The 23770-nt window shown below is 41.5% G+C and overlaps 1 protein-coding gene across 2 annotated transcripts in view; it reads left to right on the forward strand.

Moving 5' to 3' along the window:
• LOC136433465 (protein Smaug homolog 1-like) overlaps positions 1-23770 on the forward strand; it is a 44440-nt gene that overhangs the window by 8725 nt on the left and 11945 nt on the right. For both annotated transcript variants that reach the window (XM_066425701.1, XM_066425700.1), the window contains exons 2-3: positions 15291-15842; positions 17702-17947. In XM_066425701.1, the coding sequence (XP_066281798.1) occupies positions 15291-15842; positions 17702-17947 (798 nt within the window). The remainder of the gene's footprint in view (positions 1-15290; positions 15843-17701; positions 17948-23770) is intronic.

The raw sequence follows: 23770 nt of genomic DNA on the forward strand, positions 1-23770 counted from the left end.
ATTCAAATTGATGCACGGCCGCACCATGACTACATGTGTTATTAAGCGTACACAAGTCAGCAGATATGAAGAAATTGACCATTTCCTGCTGTCCTGCCTGTAATATGGATTTCCTCAGGGTTGAAGCCTGTGCTTCCCTTGACGGTCATTAGGCAGGAAGTCTTGTGGCTGAACATGTACAATAACATTTGCCATGAAAAAGTGGTATTGACCTCTCTTAGAGTAGCAATGAAGTTGTACAGTTCTCACGGAATAGTTTTCTTTGCTGGGCTGATTTTGATTACTAATGACAGGTGTAGTAAATAATGGCATACTGGCTTGATGTTTGTTGAGAGTAGTAACATCAATAGGGGTCATCGTCATGGAAACCATTTCTGGTATTTGCCAAAATTTATGATGTTTGGAAAGTTCAATCCTCCGTGTATAACCATATTGTTTACGAGTTACCAAGCCTTAAGTTTTGATTATAGATTGTCGCAGAAGTTCAGATGTAAACAACATGCTTTTACTGTAAGCTCCATGCTTAGACCAAGCACTGCTGACAGGCATTCCAGGTATACAGTAGCAGGACTTCCACCAGCATTTTCCATTTGTATGGAATCCTTCAAAGTAGGTGGCATCCCAATGCCTGGATACTGTTTACATGTTGTCATGGTTACTGATAAGGCTTTGTGGTTTTAATGTGCTGTTGCGTACATGTTTTCCTAACTTTGGGCCCATTTGGATCTGTTGTAAAACCAGTGATAGAACACAGATGATAGTGTCATGAGTTGAAAGTAATCCTCCCGTGTTTACAAAGGATCCCGTATCTCTGCCGAATTTGTTTCGAGGTGTTTATCTTGCTGTTTGTATGAAGATGTGGCAACCACACTGTGGCAAGCTCCATATCAAGAAGCATAGCAGAGTTACATGTATGAAGTTCATTGCCAGTAGGCTATTTAAAGTAAGTGAGGGTACTGTCTTAAATTTTTTTTAAAGGAGTTAGTAAAGTATGGCATGAGAATACAAGAGTAAATGTAGTTTGAATTCAAATATTTTTCCTTTGACTAAAACTTGTATACAATAATATGATAATCAACAGCTCTTTTTAGAAACATAGAAACATCATTATGGTCATTAGACCACTATGTCAATAGCCAACTGTCAAAGTATCAAGATTCACAGAGCCATTCCAGGATTCTTGCTGGTATACTGGAATCAAATCAGTTCAGAGTTTTATTGAATTTCTCATCACTACCATGATACAAGTAGCTTTACCCCCCAGTGTATCAGCCAACAAAGATGTCTGCAAACAACTCAGATGCTTGTACATGTAGTTGCACTGTACCAGACGTATAGTTTCTGTGACAGGCAAGGTTTGTGTATGTTACTAATGTCAGCATGTCTGACACATCAGGTTTTGTCTGTGTTTGGTACTGACGCAGGTTGTAATGAGTCATCCATGACAGATGAAGGATGGGGAGAACAGTGTTGATGTCAGCAGTTTGCCCTGGATGGCAGCCAGACCCCTCCACATTATTAGATTGGACTGCAGCCTAAACCCTCCCCAGTGTACAGTGGATGATGGGATGTTAGTTCCTGGAACAGCGACTGAGACGTGACATGTGTACAGCACCACGAAAGTCATTGTTTATAACATATTCACACTGTCTTATACCTGCCTAAGCTGGTTCAGTCATGAAGAAAACAGGAGCGTTCAACTTCAAGCTTTTACAGACATTATCATCTGCCATCACATTCATTGCCATCACAAAACGCATCAGTTGGATGTCACCTATAAATTATAACGATTCCAATGATAATAATGGAAACAAGGCAGGAATAATTGACAATTTGTATCTCTATAAAATGTTTCTGGAAGGATAGGCCATCTCTCTCTATCCATTGAACAACTTATGTCATTGTTGACAATGCCAGGTAAGTTACAATATAATCTAAAACAAAGTGTCTGAATAGTAAGTTGCAGTTTTATGCCCTCCCCAGTGCCACTGCCTGTTCTGAGAAAAAGGCAATGCCAGCCTTCCTGTTACATCCTTATATGGCAGCCTTGTCGTAATTGTGCCTCAGTACGACTGATTGGAGATGGCCGTGGACCTATCAGCTAGCTTACCTCCACTGAGTTGTAAAAAAACGAAACAACTTTTATGCGTGAGCAGCTATTTAGATAGTAGAGACGTTGACATTTAAACAAAATTGAATGTGAGCCATTTGTTGCTCACCGACGCATCCCCTGCTTCCATCAGTAGTTAGCCTGAGTCTATAAAGCACTTAGTGGGCCCAATTTAAAGCACACTGATGAGCCCTCGTTGCCACGCAAGCAGCATCCGCGAAGTAAGTGTTCGCCAGAGGAGATCCAAAAATAGAAATGACAGGTTTACTAACTGTCATCCTCCTCAGGCAAGCCTTACATGTTACACCCACGCTCCATAACGACTATATTGTACGTACAGGTGGCTTTGAAGTAGTGGTTATTTTGTGATTATAAAACTTTTGCTAACAGCATTTCTATTGACTGTTCATGTTTTCGATCTATCACTCAGCTTTAGGCAAGGCAAAGGAGTTTTATAAGAAGATTTCTTTGTTGCCAGTTGCTTTTGAACAGATTTGGGTTGTTGCACCGACAGCATTAAAGTACATGGAAGTAAACTTTGCTGGAACTCTTGCTTCCTCACTCAGCTTGGAGCTTAAAAAGTCAGTAGAGGTATGTAATGAAATTATGAGATTGACTGTTATGGCTTCTGTTTAACCAGAATTGCCATGGAAAATTCAATATCTGTCTGGAGTATTAATGGATGCAGATGTGATGATGAAAGTGGAATAGATCGGGTCCTTTTCAGCATCACCGAGTTCTCATTTTATCCTTGAACCAGGCCTGTAAGACTGAGTTGTACAGATGGTCAAGAGCCAGCTGGCTGTCCAAACTGTAATCAGTGTGTGTCTTCCCAACCATAGGTATTGGCTGAGAAGGTTGTGTAGTTATGGGGCTATAGAAGAAAATTGACATCCCAGAACATTATTCCAGGCTGACCTGGACCTCTCCTCAGCATGTAATGTCTAGCAGGTGTGGAGAGACTGCCAGATTTGTGCTGATTGTTCTTTTTCTCTCAGATATGTCATCAGACACTGCTTGTACTGAAAGAGTCACATGCATCATATGGTGATGCTTATTATACATGTACATAAACTCACCAGAACTTCACACTCTTTCAAACATTGGTACTAGTCCCTCTGCTGCAGAGAGTGTCGACTTATGTCTTATGCACAGGAGATTACACACCAGAAGACATTCTGATTGCAATGAATCCTGCCTGTCTGAGAATTTGGTAAAATGTAACAAAATTTGCTCAGTGAGCATCAACTTTCTACCAGTAGCTCATGGGTGGAGCCGAATTTGTTTAGCAAAGGAGAACATGTAGAACTCCAACGTACTGCTAAGGGTTTGTTGGTTTTAGAGTTAGAGCTAAAGTGTAAATATTCTTTACAACTGACCGTAGCTGACGTTGTTAGCTCAGCTAATAAGGAACTTCTGTGTCCTGATCTTCCAAGCCCAGGGAGGTCCAAGTCTCCGCCCACCCCCAACAATGGTGTCTTTGATAGGTGAGTGTCATGGTCAAGGCTCTGCTGCTGTTGAAGGTTTCTTTGTTTGTGGAGATCCTTCCTGGTGGAGAAGGGTTGTCAGCATTTCCCCCTCCCACCTCCCCAACAGGAGATGCTGGCAGTGGCCTTGGCCATGTGCCATCTACAAGATAATGGTCCCTCAGTTCAGGAGAAGAATTCCTATGGGGTAAAATGGCAGTGCTACAATCTTGCAAGGAACTGATTACTGTTTTCCCAGAAGGATAAGTGTTTATGGAATCATTTGGAGGATCTTTTATTGGGATGATCTGTTACTATCAGAATGATGATACGTAATATTTGGAAGCATCACCTACCCACAATAACATGTAAGGTTTTCTTTCCACCTCAAGTTATGAAGACAGATGCAGTTGAAATGGTTCAGGACAAAGAGACCAGAAAATCTCTCACAAGCAAGATGGAGAAGGGAGGCTGTAAGAGATGACAGAATGAATCAGGAGTTGATGTTGATATATAACTTTATAAGTGGCTTAATGAAATAGCTACAAAGGTTTGGAAAATTGTAATGAATGGCCGTGGAACATCCTTTGTGACCAATACTGCATAAGCTATTTTAAGTAGGGCAACTACAGAATGTACGGGCGGACTTAGTCAAGAGTTACCAGTAGGTATATGTATGGCAAACCTACTAGGGGCTAGAGGCCACTACTTGGGACTATTATGTACATGACCTAATGAATAATATGTATATTAGATTGAAGCTTGGACAGGTGAGCAACCCTCCCTTGTTCTACATTAGCTCTAGTCTTGATTTCCAAGTTGGGTTTGAACCGATGGCCCTGTGATTCCGACCTTGCCTCCAGAGGTGAAGTCCAAAGCCAGTCCAAAGACATCAGTGATCTTACTTAAGCAGGTAATGTACTTTTGGAAATCATAGAAGATGAGGAAAAAGTTCAGAGAGACTGTATAAATGAGACCTTCCAGGTACTGAAAAAAGAATTGGCTATTGTCTCTTCAGTGTAAAATAGAGCTGTTGTCAGTACTTACATTTATATAGCAATAACTCCAACCAAAGATTGCAGGATGGAATGTCATCTTTCACTTGAATATGCCCAGTTCCATATATCACATTAGCAGCTTGTTTGACACTCAGCATGCTTGAAAGGTCAGCTGAAATTGCCAGAGTTGCCTGAAAGACAGGCCAGCCACATCCTCTCATCTGGAGTTGGCAGGTCTGCTCAGTGGCTGCCCACTTCTGGCATTTCCTTCCCCTACCTAGCTGGGAGGATGCTGTCTTTGCTCCTGGCAACTGGCCATGTTTCATGTTAATCCTCCAAGTCCTACAGATGTGGGGAGGGGTGATTGTCTCTTCTTGCTCACTGCTTTATCATTCAGCTTCAAAGTGGGGGATTCTTTTGATACAGACATTGTATAGAAATGTTATTCTTGTTGTTTATATTTAGTTCTTAGCAAAATATTAGGTAAAGTTGCAGATTAATATATCTATTCTTGGCACAAGGAGACTGTCAATATTATGTTGTCACTATTAACTGCTTTGTGATGATATTGTGTGGTGGACATGGCTATCAGTGGCTTTAGGTTATTGGATTCCAAGAGAATGGTTCAAAGACTAGATTGTGATAGCTTCCTCCTTTTTCTCAGTGTCTTGTCACTGCTCGGCTACCTTTCCAACATGCATCCTGAATGTACAGTCGTACACATAATGCTGAGTTGGTTTTACTGTGTTTTCTGATAGAAAATGAAATATCTGGACAAAGACCACCTAATATCCTCATTTGTCATCGATAGAATTTTGTCTTGCAGTTTTAGCTCCTTTCTGGTTATGTTTTCCAAGCAAAAGAATCTGTGAAGTACTTCCTCGCAAGGGCAAGGTCTGACTATTGAGAGCCGGGGAGGCAACAAAACATTGGATCGTTAGGTGACAGCAGGACAAAACCGCTGAGGAATGGTTTCCGGTGAATGGCCTTTGGTGGACCTGGAGGTTGGCTGGGAGACAAGGTGCTGTATGTGTGGGAATGCCTGCTGTACTGGCCTCACGTGGACCACAGGCTTTGTTGTGGTGCTGGCATTATCATCACAAGGCCACAGGTCATGTCCTGGTGGTTAAAGGGACTGGATAAACTTGAATAAGGACAAAAACACATGTTTTATTTATGTTGTGATGATCTGTGAATATAGCGAAACAAATCAAATTTGAATCTGTTTAGTTGAACTTGATACCTCAAAGTTGCCCATCTAAAGTTTGTATAGAGTGATAAGTATGAAAATAAGACCCACTGTGCCTATTTTTACCATGGTCAATACTGACCAACGGAGGCCATATATATATGTGCCTACAGTAGTCTGGTGGGACTGCTAGCAATATGTAACCTCTCTGATGGAATGACCAAGCCTCCCTTCTTAACGCTGGGAAATAAGTCAAAGTGGAGACATTATGGTGAGGTTTTACAGAGCTGTAACAGAAAAGATAACAAATAGTGGGACAGGCCCTCAATTTTGAAATGGATCTGTCCATCTCTATTGTAAACACACCTCCTACACATCAAAATGCTGGTAGGTGGTCCCTTCTTAGCTGCCATTTTGCTGACTAGTAGATTTCTCTCAGGATCAGTACTGTTCATGGCATGTACCATACCCAGGTAATTGGCAGAAAAACAGCACACCTGACAGTACATCCCAACTGGCCAATCAGGCCTGGTTAGCATTTCCAAGCACAGATATCTGAGATGCTTTGATCCTATTCCTGCACCGCATTATTTTCTATCAGGATGTAGATCAGGGGAAGTACAGCCCTTTCAAATTATGCTTCCTGGGTTGCTTTACATTCTAAATTATTACACTTATGCTGGCTGAATAGGTGATGCGTAATGACGGGAAATTGCAGGGGAAATGAGAGCACTAATTTGGTAGAAGCGGGTGATAAGTACGCAAGGGAGCGGTCTAGTATAGGGGAGAGCAAACTCAAGTACCTCATTATATTATATATACCTGGAAATGGGATCTTTGGTAGGTGTGCTGTTATCCTTCTGTTCTGAGACGAGAAATTTACACATATGTATCTGCCAGACTGAGCAATCTACAAACTTGTGGTGAGAAACAAACAGACTGAATTTTATAGCAACAGAAAGATCAATGCAGTCATTCTTTTACTAGTAGGATATTAATGAGTGATGGTCTCTTTGGAAAGAAAAAAAGGTTGAAAATTCTGACAGCATTTGATGCCATTTTATGCATCAGATACTAGAATCCATTCTGGATGAAACTAGAGGTCAAAAATATCTCACCCCTCCCATGTGGAACCTTTTCCAGACTGAGTCATCAAGTGCAATAACACAGACCCCCTTCTCATGTACACACCTCCCCAGTGGGTTGTCTATTGACAGGTGCACCCACAACCCAGTGGCTAATCATATCTGGTATGCACAGTTGGGGTCCCTGCTGAACGAACTTTTCAGCTCCTGAATGAAACTTTGCCCATCTTGGGCATGAATGAAGGCCCACTGCTGGTCCTGCACACAGCCAGGCTCCCCTGAGAAGCTTGGATTTCAAAGTACATCCTGACCCCACAATCTCTCTAATCCATTTACCACAGATGTTGGCTTCTAATCTCTAATGCTTATGAAGTACCCTTTAGTCGAGTCCTTTTGGAAACAACTATGTATTTATTTCATTGTGGTAGATGAACAGGTTTTTCTTATACTTACAGGAGTTCTGGTCCTATGGGAGTGAGGTGTAGTTGTAGATAATGATGTGTAGATGATAATAGGGTGAAAACCAGCAATGTAAACAATGTTATTATATGTTTGGGTAGCTTTAACCTAACATGAGATAAAACTGAAGATGCACCTCTTTTCACAGTGGGCGTCTTGTTGATGTATTCTCCTTCTTTTAGTTTTATGGGACAGACAAATTGGGGCCTACAACTGTCAACTGACTGCCAAGTTGTTGGTATACCAAGCCTGGTATTCAAACCTATGATAGCTCCCGAATCTCTTCTGTCCTCTCCTAATTGCAAAGGGGACAGAAGATACTCTATAAGCTATTTGGATACCAGGCTTGGTATAAGCAGACAGCAGGAAGGAGATTGACTCTGTAACCCCCAGCCTTGTCTGTCCTTTTCTTATTACTGGTTTCCCCAGTCTCCTCCAGCTTCCTCATACATATTTGTATATTTACTAATACTTTTGATGGATGTGTTTGTATCTTATTTGCCAAGTGGGATTTTTGGGTTGCAACAATGTTTTTTTAGATGATAAGATGATAAATATCATCATGTGTTGATAGGTAGATTTTATTAACTGTTATCATATTCTAATACATGTTATCAGTCCACTTCCTTTGGTAGTCCCAAGTGTCAAGTGATCCAGGATAAACTTTGTTTTGATTTATGGAGGAAATTAGTGTCTAGAGATCTCCAGATGATTATTTTGGTTTTCACATCCCTCCATTGTGGTGTCAATATCGATTGGTCAAATAGTAGGCCAGATCTCAAATGGACTAGTTGATATCCAGGACAACATGGGACCCAAAAAATCAAAATCTACCAGACTGAGACTGACCAATCACAGAGCTTGCTGTTGATTCTAGAAATCAATCATATCATAATGTACTGATGGCTCAAGACCAACATGGCAGTGGTAAGCAGTGGGAACACTTCCAGTCCTCTGGTGCCAATGTTGGCAGGACAAGGTCACCATGTGTACTAAGTAGCAGTCATGGGAAGAGGAGCAAGGACATTCTAGGACTACTTGTTGAAAAGGGGCATCAAAGTAGCATGCATAGAAAATCTTGCCAGTGACTTTGTCTCCTTCCATACGAAGGCCTGAAATGATTTATTTTAGATTGTGAGGGTATGACCATGTACAGAAGAGCACAAATTGTATCCCTGTATGATAGGTATTAGCCCTCCTCACATTCTAGCTGTCAGATGAGTTTCAGACAGGCAATGATCTTCTTTCCTCCTGTAACTCCAGATCAGATATTTTCTATAGCTGGTAAGGTCTTACAGTGAAATGTTACCAGAAGAGAGCATCAAGAGTTTTCACTCCATGACATTTGTGGTGTGTGGCAGAGAATGATTGATCTTCATATCTTTCACCTTTAACCCCAGACAATTAAAGATCCGATAATTACCTCTGGGAAAGGGCCCAGGAGAGGGTATCGATGAGATAAATCTATACACATGACCTTCACAAGTATAAATAAGTAAACATGCTGGTCATTCCGGAAGGAAATGTTGATTAAGCAGTTTGTGTCTTGTATGACCTTTGCTGTTGTTACATAACAGAGCTGGGTTCCTGATTAAGGATGTCCCTCGGGTTCATCCCTCTGGCGTTGTTTGCATAAACCTGGAGTTGAAGGACATTTGCCACACTTTGGCTTCATGTATGACATTATTCACTTAGCTTGCATACTGATGCTTAATGTCTGCTTGCATATAGTGTCTGGGTTAATGAATAAAGACTAAAAGACTGAGGTAAACTGTAATACTTTGTTGCTGAGAAAGTCATCTAACCAATATTCTGATAGTTTGATATACTATACTATATGTATCTCAAACTATCAGAATATATGTGAGATGACTATCTCGGCAACAAAGTATTGTAGTTTACCTCTTAATATAATTTAGAGGTCTAAGCTTATATTCGTAGAATCAACAGAAGGGAAATGTTTTGCGGTTTGCATGTATGCAAATTCAGACTGTTATCAATTCATTATTTAACACTCAATAATGAGTTCATGGTTTCCTTCTTTAGTTTCCATTCCCTTCCCAGTGGGAGTGTAGGAAGCTCAGGTGCCTCTAGTTAGTCATACTTGTATGCTGACAACGTTCGAGATGATAAGATTTATGCTTTAAATATGGCCATTCTATTCCTTTTGACAATTTTTGCCAGGGATTTCCACCCATTTGAAACTGGTCTACCCGTACATCTTACAAATGTATCTCTGCAGAAATGGGGTGTGAGAGATAGTGAAGGAGGTCTGGAGAGAGATTTGGCGCGTGTACAGTTGCTTTGTTGAGGAAGTAAAATCTTAACAGAATCTTTACTGACATGCCTACAGGTGCCTCCTTCATCATAGAATGGAAATTTTGCACATTGAAAGATAAGGAGGCTCCATCTGATACAGACACTGAAGAAATGAATGTGAAGCAATTCCTCCCCAGGAACACAATACCAGTAATACATCAACACTTATCTCTTGGAATTGTGCTGAGAATTCTAATCCCCAAAGGTGCTGCGTGGCGTAGATTTTAACATCACTATTTTCCACACAGGCTAATAGTCCTGCGTGTGCCTTGGGACTTGAAGCTCTTAGGCAAGTGCACTTGCAGCTCAGGCGCTTGATTAGGGACTACGCATATCCCTGTTCTTCAAACACTTGAGGGTTGAAAGAAGTGTGCCAGGCAATAAAACACGTCTGTGGTATCTGTACATGGCAGGTAGGATTAAAAGTTGTAATGTCAATAACCATTATATCCAGTTCCATACGGGAGTTGGATGGACGTGATGATAAGCACGTCTGTCTGCGCTGCCCCTCTCCAATTGATTTTTTTAAGACGCGGATCTTCCGCATTGCGTACATAAGAAGAAAAGAGTAAAGTTTTGGCAAATGAAGCTGGATCATTTTGGAACCTCTCTTGAAGGTGTGATAAGGGATGATAGAACGCTCATGTAGCCATCCAGATAGGATCTGCCACACAAAAGGAAGCTGCCCATTTGGCATTTAGGAAGTAATCTAAATTCCCTTCTGGCTGGAGCTTCAAACATAAGTCAGAACTCCAGCAGAGATGCTATCTTCTAACTGTGACGTGATTACACACGTCAAACTGGATGTTTATAATTGAACACTTAGGCAAAGCCTGGTGAGTTAGTTTTAGCAGCCCACTTCCCCCCTAGCTTCTCATCTGGGGCTTTGTACATGTAACTGTACCTGTACGCTAACATGCATATAGGTATACAGCCCTGTTCTCATCGACCTCTCCATAGCACCGCATGTGAAGTCATGCAGCAAGGAGTCTTGTGATTGTGCTATTTATAGGCCTTGATGATGAGATTGCAAGTAACTGGTGCACAGAAGAATGTGTAGAATACATATCATCCTGACTGCAAGCAGGAAGTAGCTGATCTATACAGTAGGTCCTAAAGAAGCAGTCAGTATCTAGTTAAGATTCAGTAAGAATTCATTCAAATGTACATACACCTGTAGCTGTTTGGTGTATATATACATACATATATATATATATTGTATATCATTGTCTCATTGATGTTTTAGTCTTGTTTTCTTGTATCATGAAAAAAAGGTTAGTAGTCACAGAAAATTAACAATCCAAAGTACATATAAATACCCACCTGTTACGACCACCACATATTTTTTCACTAGGCAAATATCCTCCCCTTACTAGGTAAGAAATATCATAACAAATCATAAATTGAAGTCTAGGTGAGAAATATCATAAAGCATAAATTGAAGTCTTGGTAAGAAATATCATAAAGCTTAAATTGAAGTCTTGGACTCTGTTCTGTATTCTGCAGTTCCCATTACTCATCAAAGTTGGCAAACATCTCAGTTCGTGCATGGACATGCTCTTACCTCATTCAGATTTATCAGGGTGTAGCAGAGGATGGCTGCTGCCATGTAAGGTAGCGACACCGGTACACAACTCTATGTGACTGGAAACACATGCCCCTATAAGGAATGGTTTTGTTGGTTGTGCTTGTGTACAAGGATTACAGTGAAGTTAAGCTGTAGTAGTGGTGTTTTTGTACCATACATGGTTTATAGAAAACACAGGTGAGGCTGTTTTAGATAGGCTGTGGTGGTCCAGTTGAGCGTTGCATGGTCCATAAATGATATTTTGAACTGAAGATGTCCACCATGATACATTTTTTTTAAGACGGACATTGTCAAGAAATAGTCTTCCTCCCTGGCGTGAGGAATAACACAAAGTTTAGCACAATCAACCAAAGGAAAAGCTCGGTTAAAGATGAAGTAGAAGTGCCATTTTGTGAGGTTAACTTTCAAGGAAGAAAGAGAATAATGTTTATTCAGTAGTGAAGTTTCCACAGTATAAACTTAAATGTTTCTGATGCAGCTATAAATAGCAAGCTTGAATGAGCACCAAATATTACATGAATTGGTATGAAAATACCAGTCCCAGGGGCAAGTTGAGTATGGATTGCTAGGTTCTTCTTCGTATCATCTATGTTTTAATAACTTTTATCTGACAGTTGGCGCTATTTTAGCGTTTTGAGTTGTAATTATATTGATAGATCTGTATCTTGAGACAGACTTCATTTTATGTAAGCATACCCTCTATAGGGATGTCTCTGTGTGCCTGTCAGAAACGATATGACTCAGGCAGGAAATTAGATACAGTAGGATTGCTGGAGTATTGAAGTGTCTGTGTGTAATATGGAGAAGTCAGATTCATGTAAAAGGAGTGACTTTGTATCTAACAGCCTGTATCATTTTAATTTGTTAGCAGCCTTTTTTAGATGAATATGTATACAGAATCAAAGTGAATGGATCACTGGCACCAACAACTGCATATTACCTCTACATAGAGACTTTGCCCAGTTTAGGTCAACTGTAATTAAGATTTTTTAGGCAATTATGATTGGTCAATTACAAACAATTCAAGAATGAAATGATACTGGGTAATCTTGGATAAGGAATCAGTAAAAATGTGAAATATAGCTTTTCAGTATATTTGTACATGTGAAATTACATAGGTAGGTAGCAATTATCCGCTTTGTATTTCGCGTGACAGAATCGCTGTGGGTGTCCTGAACAGTAAAGTGTCCATGTCATACGCTCAGCAGGGTTTCTGTCATAATCCTCTCCTGTTACAAGACCTATTGCCCCTGCTCTACTTTTATGCTGGGTGAAGGGCCAAGTCCGTGTGCTGAGTTGGGTAAAGGACAGCTGACTTTGCTGCTTGTAATATTCCTCATCATGACGGAATTTTGTCCTGTACATGAAATGGTGGTGCTCAGTAACAGGCATCTGTTTGAACATAGCACACAACCATCAATGCCAACAGTTATCACCATAATAACACCTAAAGGCAATCTTAAAACTAACATTTGTATCTATGTGAGAAACAGTTCCCAGTAAAGCAAGATTTCCAGAACAGATAAGGTGGTTTCCTCTTATCCTGTCACTTTCTTTCTTGTGAAGTTTTCCAAAGGTTTACAACTTCAATAGCACAGACTCTTCAAACAGAGAAAGGCAGTGTTGCAACAAGGGTGATAAGAATTCTGGAGATATGCCATCTGTTCTCTTCCTCAGTAAAGTGACTCCGCACATGTTTATTGTAGATCCCCTGTTACCTGAGTTGCTGTATCAATGTTCCAGGTTGTCCCATCTCTTACCATCTGTCTTTCATCCAACTTTATTGGTAAGTCATCCTACATGGCTGAGAGCACATCAGCAGTGGTTGCATGGCTAAGAAGACATCCCCCTCCTAAGACCTACCCACAAGGATATCCCCTGTGTGTTTTGTAATTAAGATGAGCAGAGATAAGGGATCACATGAACCTGTCTTGGGAAATAATGTCACAAACCAAGGATTAGACGAGAGGTGTGAATTGCTAAGCTTCTACCAAGTGATTAGTGTAATGGCAATCTCCCATTGTAAAACTGGGCACTAAAATATCCACAGTCTGTTATTGTCACCTTATCAAGATGGTGTGAAGTGATGTGTATGTATGGATGGGCTTCCTTTAATTTACTGGAAACTTAATGATAAAGCAGAAAACACAGATTGCAGAGTAATTAAGTCTGTAAACTACTTATTTCTCTGCTACAGCCCGATAATGTAAGGAAGTTTGCATTTAGAGATTTACCACATTTCAGTTCTCAGAATTTTGAGGAAAATGAATTGGTGCCAGTGTGTCCCTCCATGGAGCCCTGTCATGCATGACTGATGGGGGATCTCTATTTTGCAGGCCAACATCCTCCTCAATCAATTTCCTGAAGATAGAAAAATATCTCATCACTGGTAAACAGTTCAAGGAAGGGAGAAGGAGAAAATGCGTACCTACAGATTTTCCTTGCCAAAAGTAAACACTGACACGACTACAGGAGTCCATGCCATGTCAGTAATACACATCAGTGTCACAAGACTTTGATTGGGTGCACAGAATTCAGCAACCTTGTGGTTAGAGAGCCAATAGTGCACCTGAAAAAAGCCAGTGACTCACATGTACACCTTGCAGTAATTAGCCTCCCATATAACAAACCAGGGATCCTTACCATCAGTCCCTTCAATGTAACACACAGATACTGCACCTCCAGATCACAGGAGAGACAGATGGGGTGTGGTTAGGGTCAAGTCACCCTGGACACAAGCCAGGGGCAGCCTTGTGGTCTGACAACAGCCGCCCTAAACACACACTTATGTTCCGAATTAGTTTTGTAAACCAGGTGGTTTTCTGTATGTACAACGGAGGGCAGGTTTATATATCCAAGAGGTTCAGGGTAAATGAGCATAACAAAGGCATAATGCTTATATTTATTAGGCATCAAGTTATCAAATGTGAAGGGCATACCAAATAAAGACTTATTACTGACTTTAGATGGTTAATTCATAGGTTGAATCCAATATCATTATATCAGACTTGTCCTCTGCACATGATTATTTAGTGCTTTGAAGTTGCTTTGATATGGTGAGCCATGAGCTTTTCCCATCCACATGCCTGGAGGAAGGGGCTGGGAGACAAACCTTGAATCCAGCTGATGGAATTTATCTCATTAAGAAGATAAATGTCAGTTGTGGTGGGGTCAAGGGCAGTGATTACTTGAACAAGATGGTAGCAGCCTAACTGGCGTAATCCTGTAAACAGTGCCAGCTTCCTTCCTGCTAGCCTTGGGGCTGTGTACGTTCTATTAGAAACATTCTGTGCATTGTTTGTGGTCAAGTTGGTCCATGTTTAGTTTCCTTATTCCTCGATGGCAGTCAACCAGCCTCGTTTTTAAGGCTGGATGGAAGTGAATTTTTCGTTTCCCTCTGGCAGGTAAATTGTTTGTTCTGCCACTTGTGTTACATGTAGATAAACAGATGACTGCAGGAGTGGGATTTTTGGCCACGTTTCAGCTTGACTGTGGAATTCAGGCCTTCACATAATCTCAAGATGTTCACTGTTTTACAACAAATCTTCAAATAGGCCTAGCCTACATCATTGAATGATGGAGGAAATGTTAGTGTCCTTTTCAGCTGGCTCTTTGAAGTCTTTCTTAACCATTTGCCAATAATAAGGCAAACTCGGGGATTCTTGCAGTGAAGGTGATCAATGTTGTTATTCAGGAGTCCCAGAGTACACTAGGAAGTTGCATCATTGTCTACTGGGGTATTTTTTGTGGCAACACTGACCTGAGCACAATTCCAATGAATCACTCATAGGTCCTTGATATTTCTGTGATAAAAAATGATAATTCCAGAACCAGACGTATATCATTATTTTGTTGTATTATCTTGAAGTATATTATTTCTCGATGTAACTTTTTTTATCATTTGTTTGTGCCTTTGTTTTATATTTTGTTACTTCAGTATGTTTTGTTTATGTATACCTGCAGGGCATTTTGAAAACAGCCCTTGTGGCGATATGTTGACCCAGGATGAATAAAATTAAAATGAAATGAAATGATATATGATAACACAGATGTCCTCTCCCTTTCTGTTTCCACAGTGTACCTGAGCTGCCTGTCCAATGAGCCCAAGGAGAGCGTTGTCTCGCAGTTGCTGTCTAGACTGCCCCTGCTGAAGCCAGGCAATGCCGACGCCAAGGCCGAGTACATGAAACTGCTGCCCAAGATACTGGCAGACTCGATCGAACATGGACGCCATTTGGAAGAGAGCCGACAGCTTCTGTCGTATTCGCTCATCCACCCTGCCATCAGCAACGAGGAGCGCAGCTCGCTGGCACTGTGGCTGACGCATCTGGAGCAGCGGTCGTCGGCGCTCGAGAACCAGCAGAACGGCGGCACCCACGACATCAGCCCCGCCGACCAGACCCAGTATGGCTACCCCGCCGACCTGTCCTACCAGGGGAACGGCTTCCACAGCCAGAAGGACTTCCAGGGCAGCAGGATAAACGGCTGGCGCAACCAGCGGGATTCCGGGATCGTCAGCAGCTGGCAGGACTTGTCGGGAGGGATGGGCGGGTTCATACCGGGCAATCATGCACCTGTGCAGAAAACCTTCTCAGGGCCTGCCAACATGAACCCCTCCAACAACCAGGGTAAGTCAGGAGGACACACAGGTGTGTGGGAAAAAGTAGAATAAAACAAAATCAGGTTGCAGGCATGTATGTAAAAGTCCTGAGAACTTGTGAAACTCCCTTGATGAGGGTGTCACCACCTGCAAGTGAAGATGAAAAAATACTACAGTAGTAGCCAGACCTTTCCTTTGTATCCAACCTTTTTGAAATCTGGTAGTTGACATGTGGCTTTCATCACTTTTCTGGCAAGATTCTTTCTGCCAAAACTGTCAGTGTTACCAAGGGAATAAGTTGAAATACTATACTTCATATTTCAAACTATGTTTTGCTTTAATAATATTGAACCCAAGCAAGTTGTAGAAAGACATCAATGTCACTACTTACAACTTCTATTGTAACATCAACCAAATATTACAGAATGATAAACCTCAAATTCTTGTGTGTTATCAAGATCAAAGCTGAAAGTGTCCTGGAAGTTGAGGGATTTCATTTGCCTGCAGGAGAATTGACCCACAATGATCTCCATGTACTGGAAACCGCCAGCTTCAAAACCTAGGGCCATGATAGGCTCAGATGGCAGTGGTATTTTGGGGGAGATAATCTTCCACAAACACTGATGTACACATGTCCTGACCCCAGCCAGGTCAGACCTCCATGAAACTGTAAGTCCTGAGTATGCTGTATGGGGGGAAAAGTTGCCGAGAGGACAGAAGAGACTCGGATGCTGTAATAGGTTTGGATACCAGGCTAAACGTTTGATTAATTTTGCGGTAGGCCATGCAGGGTTTTACTGTGAAAAGAGAGATGTGTGCAGTGGTTTTAAGTTCCTAGTGAAGAGGTCACCATGAAAAAAGCAAACATAAACCCACCGCAAACACTTCCCCTTTCACAGTGAAGCCCACCTGACAGATCCACGCCCATGCAGTGTTAAGCCCTTTATGTGGGGAGTGTTGCTCTAAAGCCTTGAGCCAAGCCTCTTCCATGAATCAGTTTGTGGGAGTTTTACCCAGAAAGTTTCTAGATGCCACCCCAAGCCCACCTCTCCACCTCAGTACTAGTTTATCCAGTAAGTTCAGTGCGACGAAGAACTCTTAGGACGAAAAAAACGGGGGCAAGTGGCTAAGTTTTAAGATTTGTCTGCGAGAGAAAGAGGTTATTACAGTTTTAAGGCATCAGAGCTACATGTCCTTTAGGGTGGGCCATTCTACTTGAAAGGATAATCTGAGAATGAAAGTATCCATGCTGCCCTTTTGATGGGTTTCAGAGGATCGTGTATCTGATCTTCCTGAGGCCATGTGGTGATATCAGCACAGATCTCAGCTCTGGGTTAGCTCATGGCTGACATTTTGTTTTGGATGAACCCAGAGACATACTTGAAATGTATAGTGGGTGTGGTGGCAGCTTAGACACTGTATGTACACACAAGCAAGAACAGGAATCAACATTTTGTCGTCTTGGAGACAACGTACCTTGAAAAACTAGCTGTCCCCCAGCTACACTGACTCGTCTTCATTCTGCAGTCAATATATAAAGTTACTACAGTTTTGAACTTCCAGTGAAAGTTCAGATCAGATCATAGCGGTAACAATATTGTGAAAAATCACAGATGTTACAAAGAGCAGTCTATCATATGGTTTGATGCTAAAATATCAACAATTAAGCCTTACACAAAGTACAGTACATAAACTCAGTAGATGACATTTTTTTCATTCATTGATATTCACAATTAAAAAGGGCTAACTTGCACCTACTGTCTATTCAGTGATTTTTGGTATGTAAGTCTGGCTACACTGTTCAGTCAGTCCTGTTAACTTCAATTATTAGTTATGCCGGTCGTAAACTGATTATCAATAACCACCTGATGTTGTGTTCCCTGACAGCCATGGGGATGCACCAGCGCCTACGGAGGAGCAACTCGCTGACCCCGCCGACCTCCATCCCCATCCAGCCGGACTGGGCTGCTCAGGATGATGTGAACAAGAGCCGATCGGGGTCGCTACAGGTGGACCACGCTCCGCTGTCCCCGCAGAGCAGCGTGGCCTCGTCGGGCAGCGCGGGGAGTGGCGGAGACAACTGTGACGAGCCTCAGAGAAACACCTTCAATGAGGAGGGCAGTGGCATGAAAGGTAGGTCTGGAGTTCGGGTTATGTGCTGAATGGGAGGGTAAAAGCGACTGTTTCTACCTGGGAGTGTGGAAGAATGTTTGTTGGAAGGAAAGAGTTGAAAATGTCAAATACATTGAAATATGAAACTGTTAGTACTAATTTGTTACAACCATCAAGTCTCTCTGTACTGCGATGAAGCAAGCCTTTAGATTTTGTCAACTTTGAGGAAAGTAGAAGGTGAAAGTGCATGTAAGTTGGGTAGTTAGAGTTCCCGGCGCCCAAGTAAAACAAGAGGAATCATTTGGCCATGTCTGCAAGGTCAAGGGAGCCTGTCTGTCCCAATGGTAGCACCTCCCTGCTACATCCGACAGGGTATCTAGAGGCCGTCTTGCAGTTTTATGCTAAAACTTGAACCCAGACAAGTAAACATGGTAGGTATTATCCTAGCACTGTGTGATGGCGTCCATAGCTGTCAAGGGTATGCAGAGAACTTTGTCAGATCCCTCTCCAGTGTTTTTTAAAGTCAGGATAGCTTTACTGACCCCTTCTGCATACGCCTTCACCAAACTTTGTACTTTAATGTGACTTTTGCAGCAGTGGTGAGGGAGTGTAAGAGCTAGGATTTGAACTAAATCTTGAACTTTGTTCTGACCTCCACCCTAACGGTCTCCTAATCCATTGATGGAGATGAAAAGTAGTATGGAAGATTTGAAGTGTATCCTATTTGCTGACATTTCCTACGATTTACCAGGGAACAAATCCTTCGTCTTTTGTTACATTCAAGAGGATTTCAGGTTTATGTTCAAAACATTTACATTGGTCTCTAAGGACTGAAGGAAAGTCTATGGGCGATATTTAATGGCTCAGGAACTGCAGAAAATAAGCATGTTAAACCTGCACGGGACTTGTTTTCGTCAGGGAAACTCTGCTTAGAATGTTGATGTGCATATCAGCACAATTTGTCTACAGCAGATATATGCAGCAGAATTTGATATAAGCAAGATGACAGTGGTTCGGCCCTTTTCCTTAGTGCTCACAGAAGATGTTGAATTATTGAAGATTAGCTGCAGCTGAAGACAGATGTGTTGTGGAGCCAAAGGCTGATGGTCTGTGTGGTGCCTATTCACACCTCTCTGATTCGATTTCTGCTTGTAGACAGTGCTGCAGAGATGCCCCGGAGATTGTGGGATGCCCTCGGCACCACGCCCATTTGCCTCTCACTTGCCTCTCAGGGGCTTGGCACCCTGATTCGATTGTAAGGTTCAGCCTGATAGAAGTGGGAACAGTAGTATCCCTTTAACCCTGCATATCATCAGTTTTCACTCAGACTCTTGTTTTGTCCCCAGTGCAGACATGTCCCACTGGTAAAGGAAATATGCCCCCTGGTTTGTTCCACAGCTAGCACATCAAAACCTACCTTCAGTCAGTGGACAGAAAGAGACTTTGTGTTATACATGAACTAGTAAATGTGCATGTAGTGATTGTTTTGTTCATGAGAAAGCCTAACGTCATGTCTGAAAGTGACATACAAGCAACTATCAGCAACAGGTGTTTTTATGCAATCCCTTGACCCGCCACCCCCATCAATTGGTAAATTCATTTCCTTTGATACCCTACTGCAATGATAAGAAGAGAAGAATGTTTCAAGTACAGTACAACACGAAAAACCTGTGTGTGCCATGTGTATGATTAATGTTCTCAGCACCCATCTTCAGTACCTTTCAACATGATGGTTAAAAAGTCTGAGAACTATGCAGTTCAATCGCTACGGCTCCACAGGCCATCCTTCGGGCATGTCTTCTGATAATGAAGTCCATGCTGGGTTTTTGGAATGGCCATAACATGTGTTTTGAACTACTAAGCCAAAGATAAAGACAGAAATTCTCAGACACTTCTGTAGAGCCAGATCCCTGTTGTTATTGCTCAGTCGCAAGAGAAACAGAGCTCCGTAGGTCTGAAAGGCAAAAACTACTTGCCAGCCATCTCAGACACTTGTTGAATACAAACGAGATTAGGGAGCAGGAGACATTTACTTCCTGCCAGCCTACAGGCAGATATCTCTATGACTTGTATGAGGGCCTTCTCTCCTACAGCAGTGCTTCTTTTGTTCAGCAATGAATTAGTAATCCATCCAGACATACACTGTAGAGAAGAAAACCCTCTAATGAGACAGACCTTGTTGCCAAAGTCCCCAACGAGTTTTGCCTCCATATAGGCAGTTCCAGGAAAGGACTTATGAGGTATGATATCCCACATGGGAGACATTACTGTTGTGGGCATCCCTAGTGTGATAGTTGAGGCAAGGGGCAAGTCTTCCTCCATAACAAATGTACGGTTGGGTGTTACTGTATTGGGCTGGTACTAAGATTGTGATGGTAAATTCTCCCAACTTCCCAGTGAAATTATAACCATTATGATGGTAAATTCTCCCAACTTCCCATTGAAATTAAGTCAGCTTACAAGGAAAAATCAGGTAAGGAGCTAATTGGGAGGGTGCTGAATCAGTGATATGAGAATGTGTTATCAAATCAGTGGGAATTGATTTGAGGAGGTTTTTTAAAAAGAGAACCCCGAATTCAAGTAGTTGAACTTCTGTGGCCTTTCTATATATACAGAACACTAGACAGGCCGGGGATGTCTCTTCCCTGTAGGGCGACTCGGTTTCTGTTGATTGGAGTGACTGGAACATGCGGGTGGGCACGTGTTCCCTCCTGCTTGTTCAGAGGTTAGGCAAACACAGATGCAGGGAAGGAGACAAGCCTAAGCTTGTGATAATTCTGTGTACTGAAACAACAGCATGATTCAACTGGGCTGGTCTCCAGCCAGAGTTTTACAGCTGTACTGGTCTCCGGCCAGAGTTTTACAGCTGCATTGGTCTCCTGCCAGAGTTTTACAGCTGCATTGGTCTCCTGCCAGGGTTTTACAGCTGCACTGGTCTCCAGCCAAGGTTCTGCAATCATTAATATCTCCATCAGCACATTGCTATACCCCCCAACCAGTTACTGTTCTTGCCTTGGTATGGTTACTATGATATAATAAAACTGCTGAATGTTTCCAGGCTTTGCCAATTTTGTTACTTGATCATATGGTCACGTTTCACCATTGCTGCATGGAAATGATTTTCCGCAGGTGAATGTGGTTAATATAACCAGAGAAGGCGTCCCACAAAACTTTAAGGATATGCATCTGTAAGTCAGCTCCTCACATATGGTTTGAGAGGAAATCATGTACGTTTCGATTATGAAAGCTTATCTGGCCATCAATACAAGAGAAAACTGGACTTATGTTTGCCTAATACTCCTTGAACAGCTGCTGTAACAATGTAAGCCAAGATTGAAAGGGGGTGTAGTAGACTGGAAAATTGAGTGAGCAGGAAATGGTTGAAACAAGTCATGCTATATTGTAACTGACATAGATGTAAAAGGAATGTAAAAAAATTGGAGGGTGACTGATCATGACAGATTCATGTTGATTTGCAATTAAGGGGTCCACCAGAATTTTTTTTACATTTTCTTCATTTTCGGACCAAAGTATAAATGTCCTACAAAGGTATGAATGAAATCACTGTCTCACTGAAGCAGGCCATTCTGTCAGGTATAAAGGAAATTGGATTCTCCTTAGGGCATTAAACACTGGAATGTAGGTCAAATGTTACACCAGCTTCTGAGGGTATTTTAAGAGGGGATGAGAGACACTGGTGCCGTCAAAAGTATCGGCAAGGATTTTTACCTGTAGAATAATTCAGTCACAGCTAGAAACAGGTTGCTCATTTGTACTTTTACTAGGATTCAGCCATTGCGTAAGCTATATATAGGTTCAACACTTGACAAAACCCCTTTCATGCCCTCATGTTGTTGGAATTGCCTTAGAGGGATTTTTGTGCCCTCAATAATTGATGAAGGGTTTGATGTGGTTTTAAGAGTCAGACGAGGTGAGTCCTACATTGGAGTACCATCTGACACGCATTCAAGTGTGTCATATGAACAGTCTGTGCAATCAATATAGCTGTCACCATACACTACAGTAGTTCATAGCCTGCAGAATTTCTCATTTGATGAAGTTGATGATTTTTTTAGTTGAAAACAACATATGACCAATTTCAAGATTACCCCTAAAATGTACATATTCACTTGTTTTTCAGGCCATATTGTGTCTACCCACAGAAATATCATAGAACCCATTAAGCAAATATTTACGATGATCATCACAAAGAAACATAGCCATTTGAGATGCATACAACACCCTCGTTACCAATGTGACAGAATTTTGTGCCGGTAACACCTGTGGACTGCAGAAGGCTTGGGTCAGAGGAAAATGCACGATGTGTAGCATTATCCTCTACATGGTACATGTATGTCAGTCTTCTATAGTACATGATTAGTCTGAGCCACACGCTGTGGGAATACTGCTGTGCTCTGATGTCATGGCTTGTGAATGCATCTCGTCATTGGAGAGCAATCAAGAAATAGTGTTATGTGGGAAGAATTGCTGGTATGAAAAATGGTATGCATGTGTGGGGAACAACATCTTGTTTTCCAGAGAAACAAGGTCTGTCCAAGAAATGAACTTCCCCTTTCCAAGAAGTATCCCTGGATTGGTAGAAGCATTAAAAGTCATCTTATTTAGCCCCAGGTATTGATAGAATCTGTTATTAACCAGTCTACTGGTAGTGTGGATGATGAGGGTTCAACCCTGAATGATTCTGCTCCAGGACTGGGATATGAACTCTGTCCTTTGCTGGAGAAGTAAGTTACTGTGAAAGAAACTGAGTACAGCTGGCATTCCAGGAATTACTGTGCCTCTGATACCATCACCTTAACCCTGACCTCAGGCCTCCTTATTCTTAACTCAACCTTACCCGATGTGTAGAAGCTACAGATGAAGAATCAAGTCTTACTAGTCCAGTGCTGTCTCCAGGACCCATCCCACCCCATCCATCAAAAAAATATGAACTTCACCACATGATTGAAATTGATGAAAATGTATTTCTGCAAGCTTGAAATGTTAGATTTAACAACAAAGATTAACAACATGGGCTTCCGAACAATGAGTGGGACAGAAAAAAATTTCAAGCTGGAGACAGGCCTGTACTAGTCTAATCACTCGATAAAGATGGAGGTGGAAGAGGACAAGATGGGGAGTGCCCCTGAAAAGATGTATGGAGATTGTAATATCCATGATATGGAATGATATTTAAGTTGACCTCTCTGACAAATATGAAAGGTTGGTTACTTTGTAATGTTCACACCCTCTTTCATTGGATATTGAACGGTTGGCTTGCGTAAAGCCAAAATGATTTACATGTAATAAAAATTGATTGGTGGAGCCATAAAGGGTCACCTACATTTGTATTTGTCAGGCGTACCCAAATTTGACTCAGCTCGTACACAAGACAGGAAGTAAGATTAAAAACAGACTCCCATCTCATAATATATTATTTAAACAAAATTGGTTTAGCCCTGGTACCCGGGTAGTTGTTAAGTGCTAGAAGCACTAAGATTGATAAATGAAGTATTTCTATTTTCTGGCAAGCATGTCTTACTAACTTGTACTATTTAGTATGTATGAAATTCTTCTACTGATTTTATACATACATATGATTTTGCTATTGATTTTTTGACATCTCAGAGTGTTGTTGATGGAAATAAGCTGCCCAGGTAGTTACTGTATAACATGGTTGCATTTTTCATGAAATTGACACAAAAATTCAGATGAATGAAATATTCAAATGGTACGACAAGAAGCAGCAAAATGTTGAAAGTTGTTTTTCATAACATTTGTACATATGTACAATGAAGTTATGTTGTTGTTGTCAATGGCTTTACAATGATCATGAAGATGTAA

The sequence above is a fragment of the Branchiostoma lanceolatum genome, chromosome 4 (genome assembly GCF_035083965.1).
Source record: "Branchiostoma lanceolatum isolate klBraLanc5 chromosome 4, klBraLanc5.hap2, whole genome shotgun sequence".
Lineage (NCBI taxonomy): Eukaryota > Metazoa > Chordata > Leptocardii > Amphioxiformes > Branchiostomatidae > Branchiostoma > Branchiostoma lanceolatum.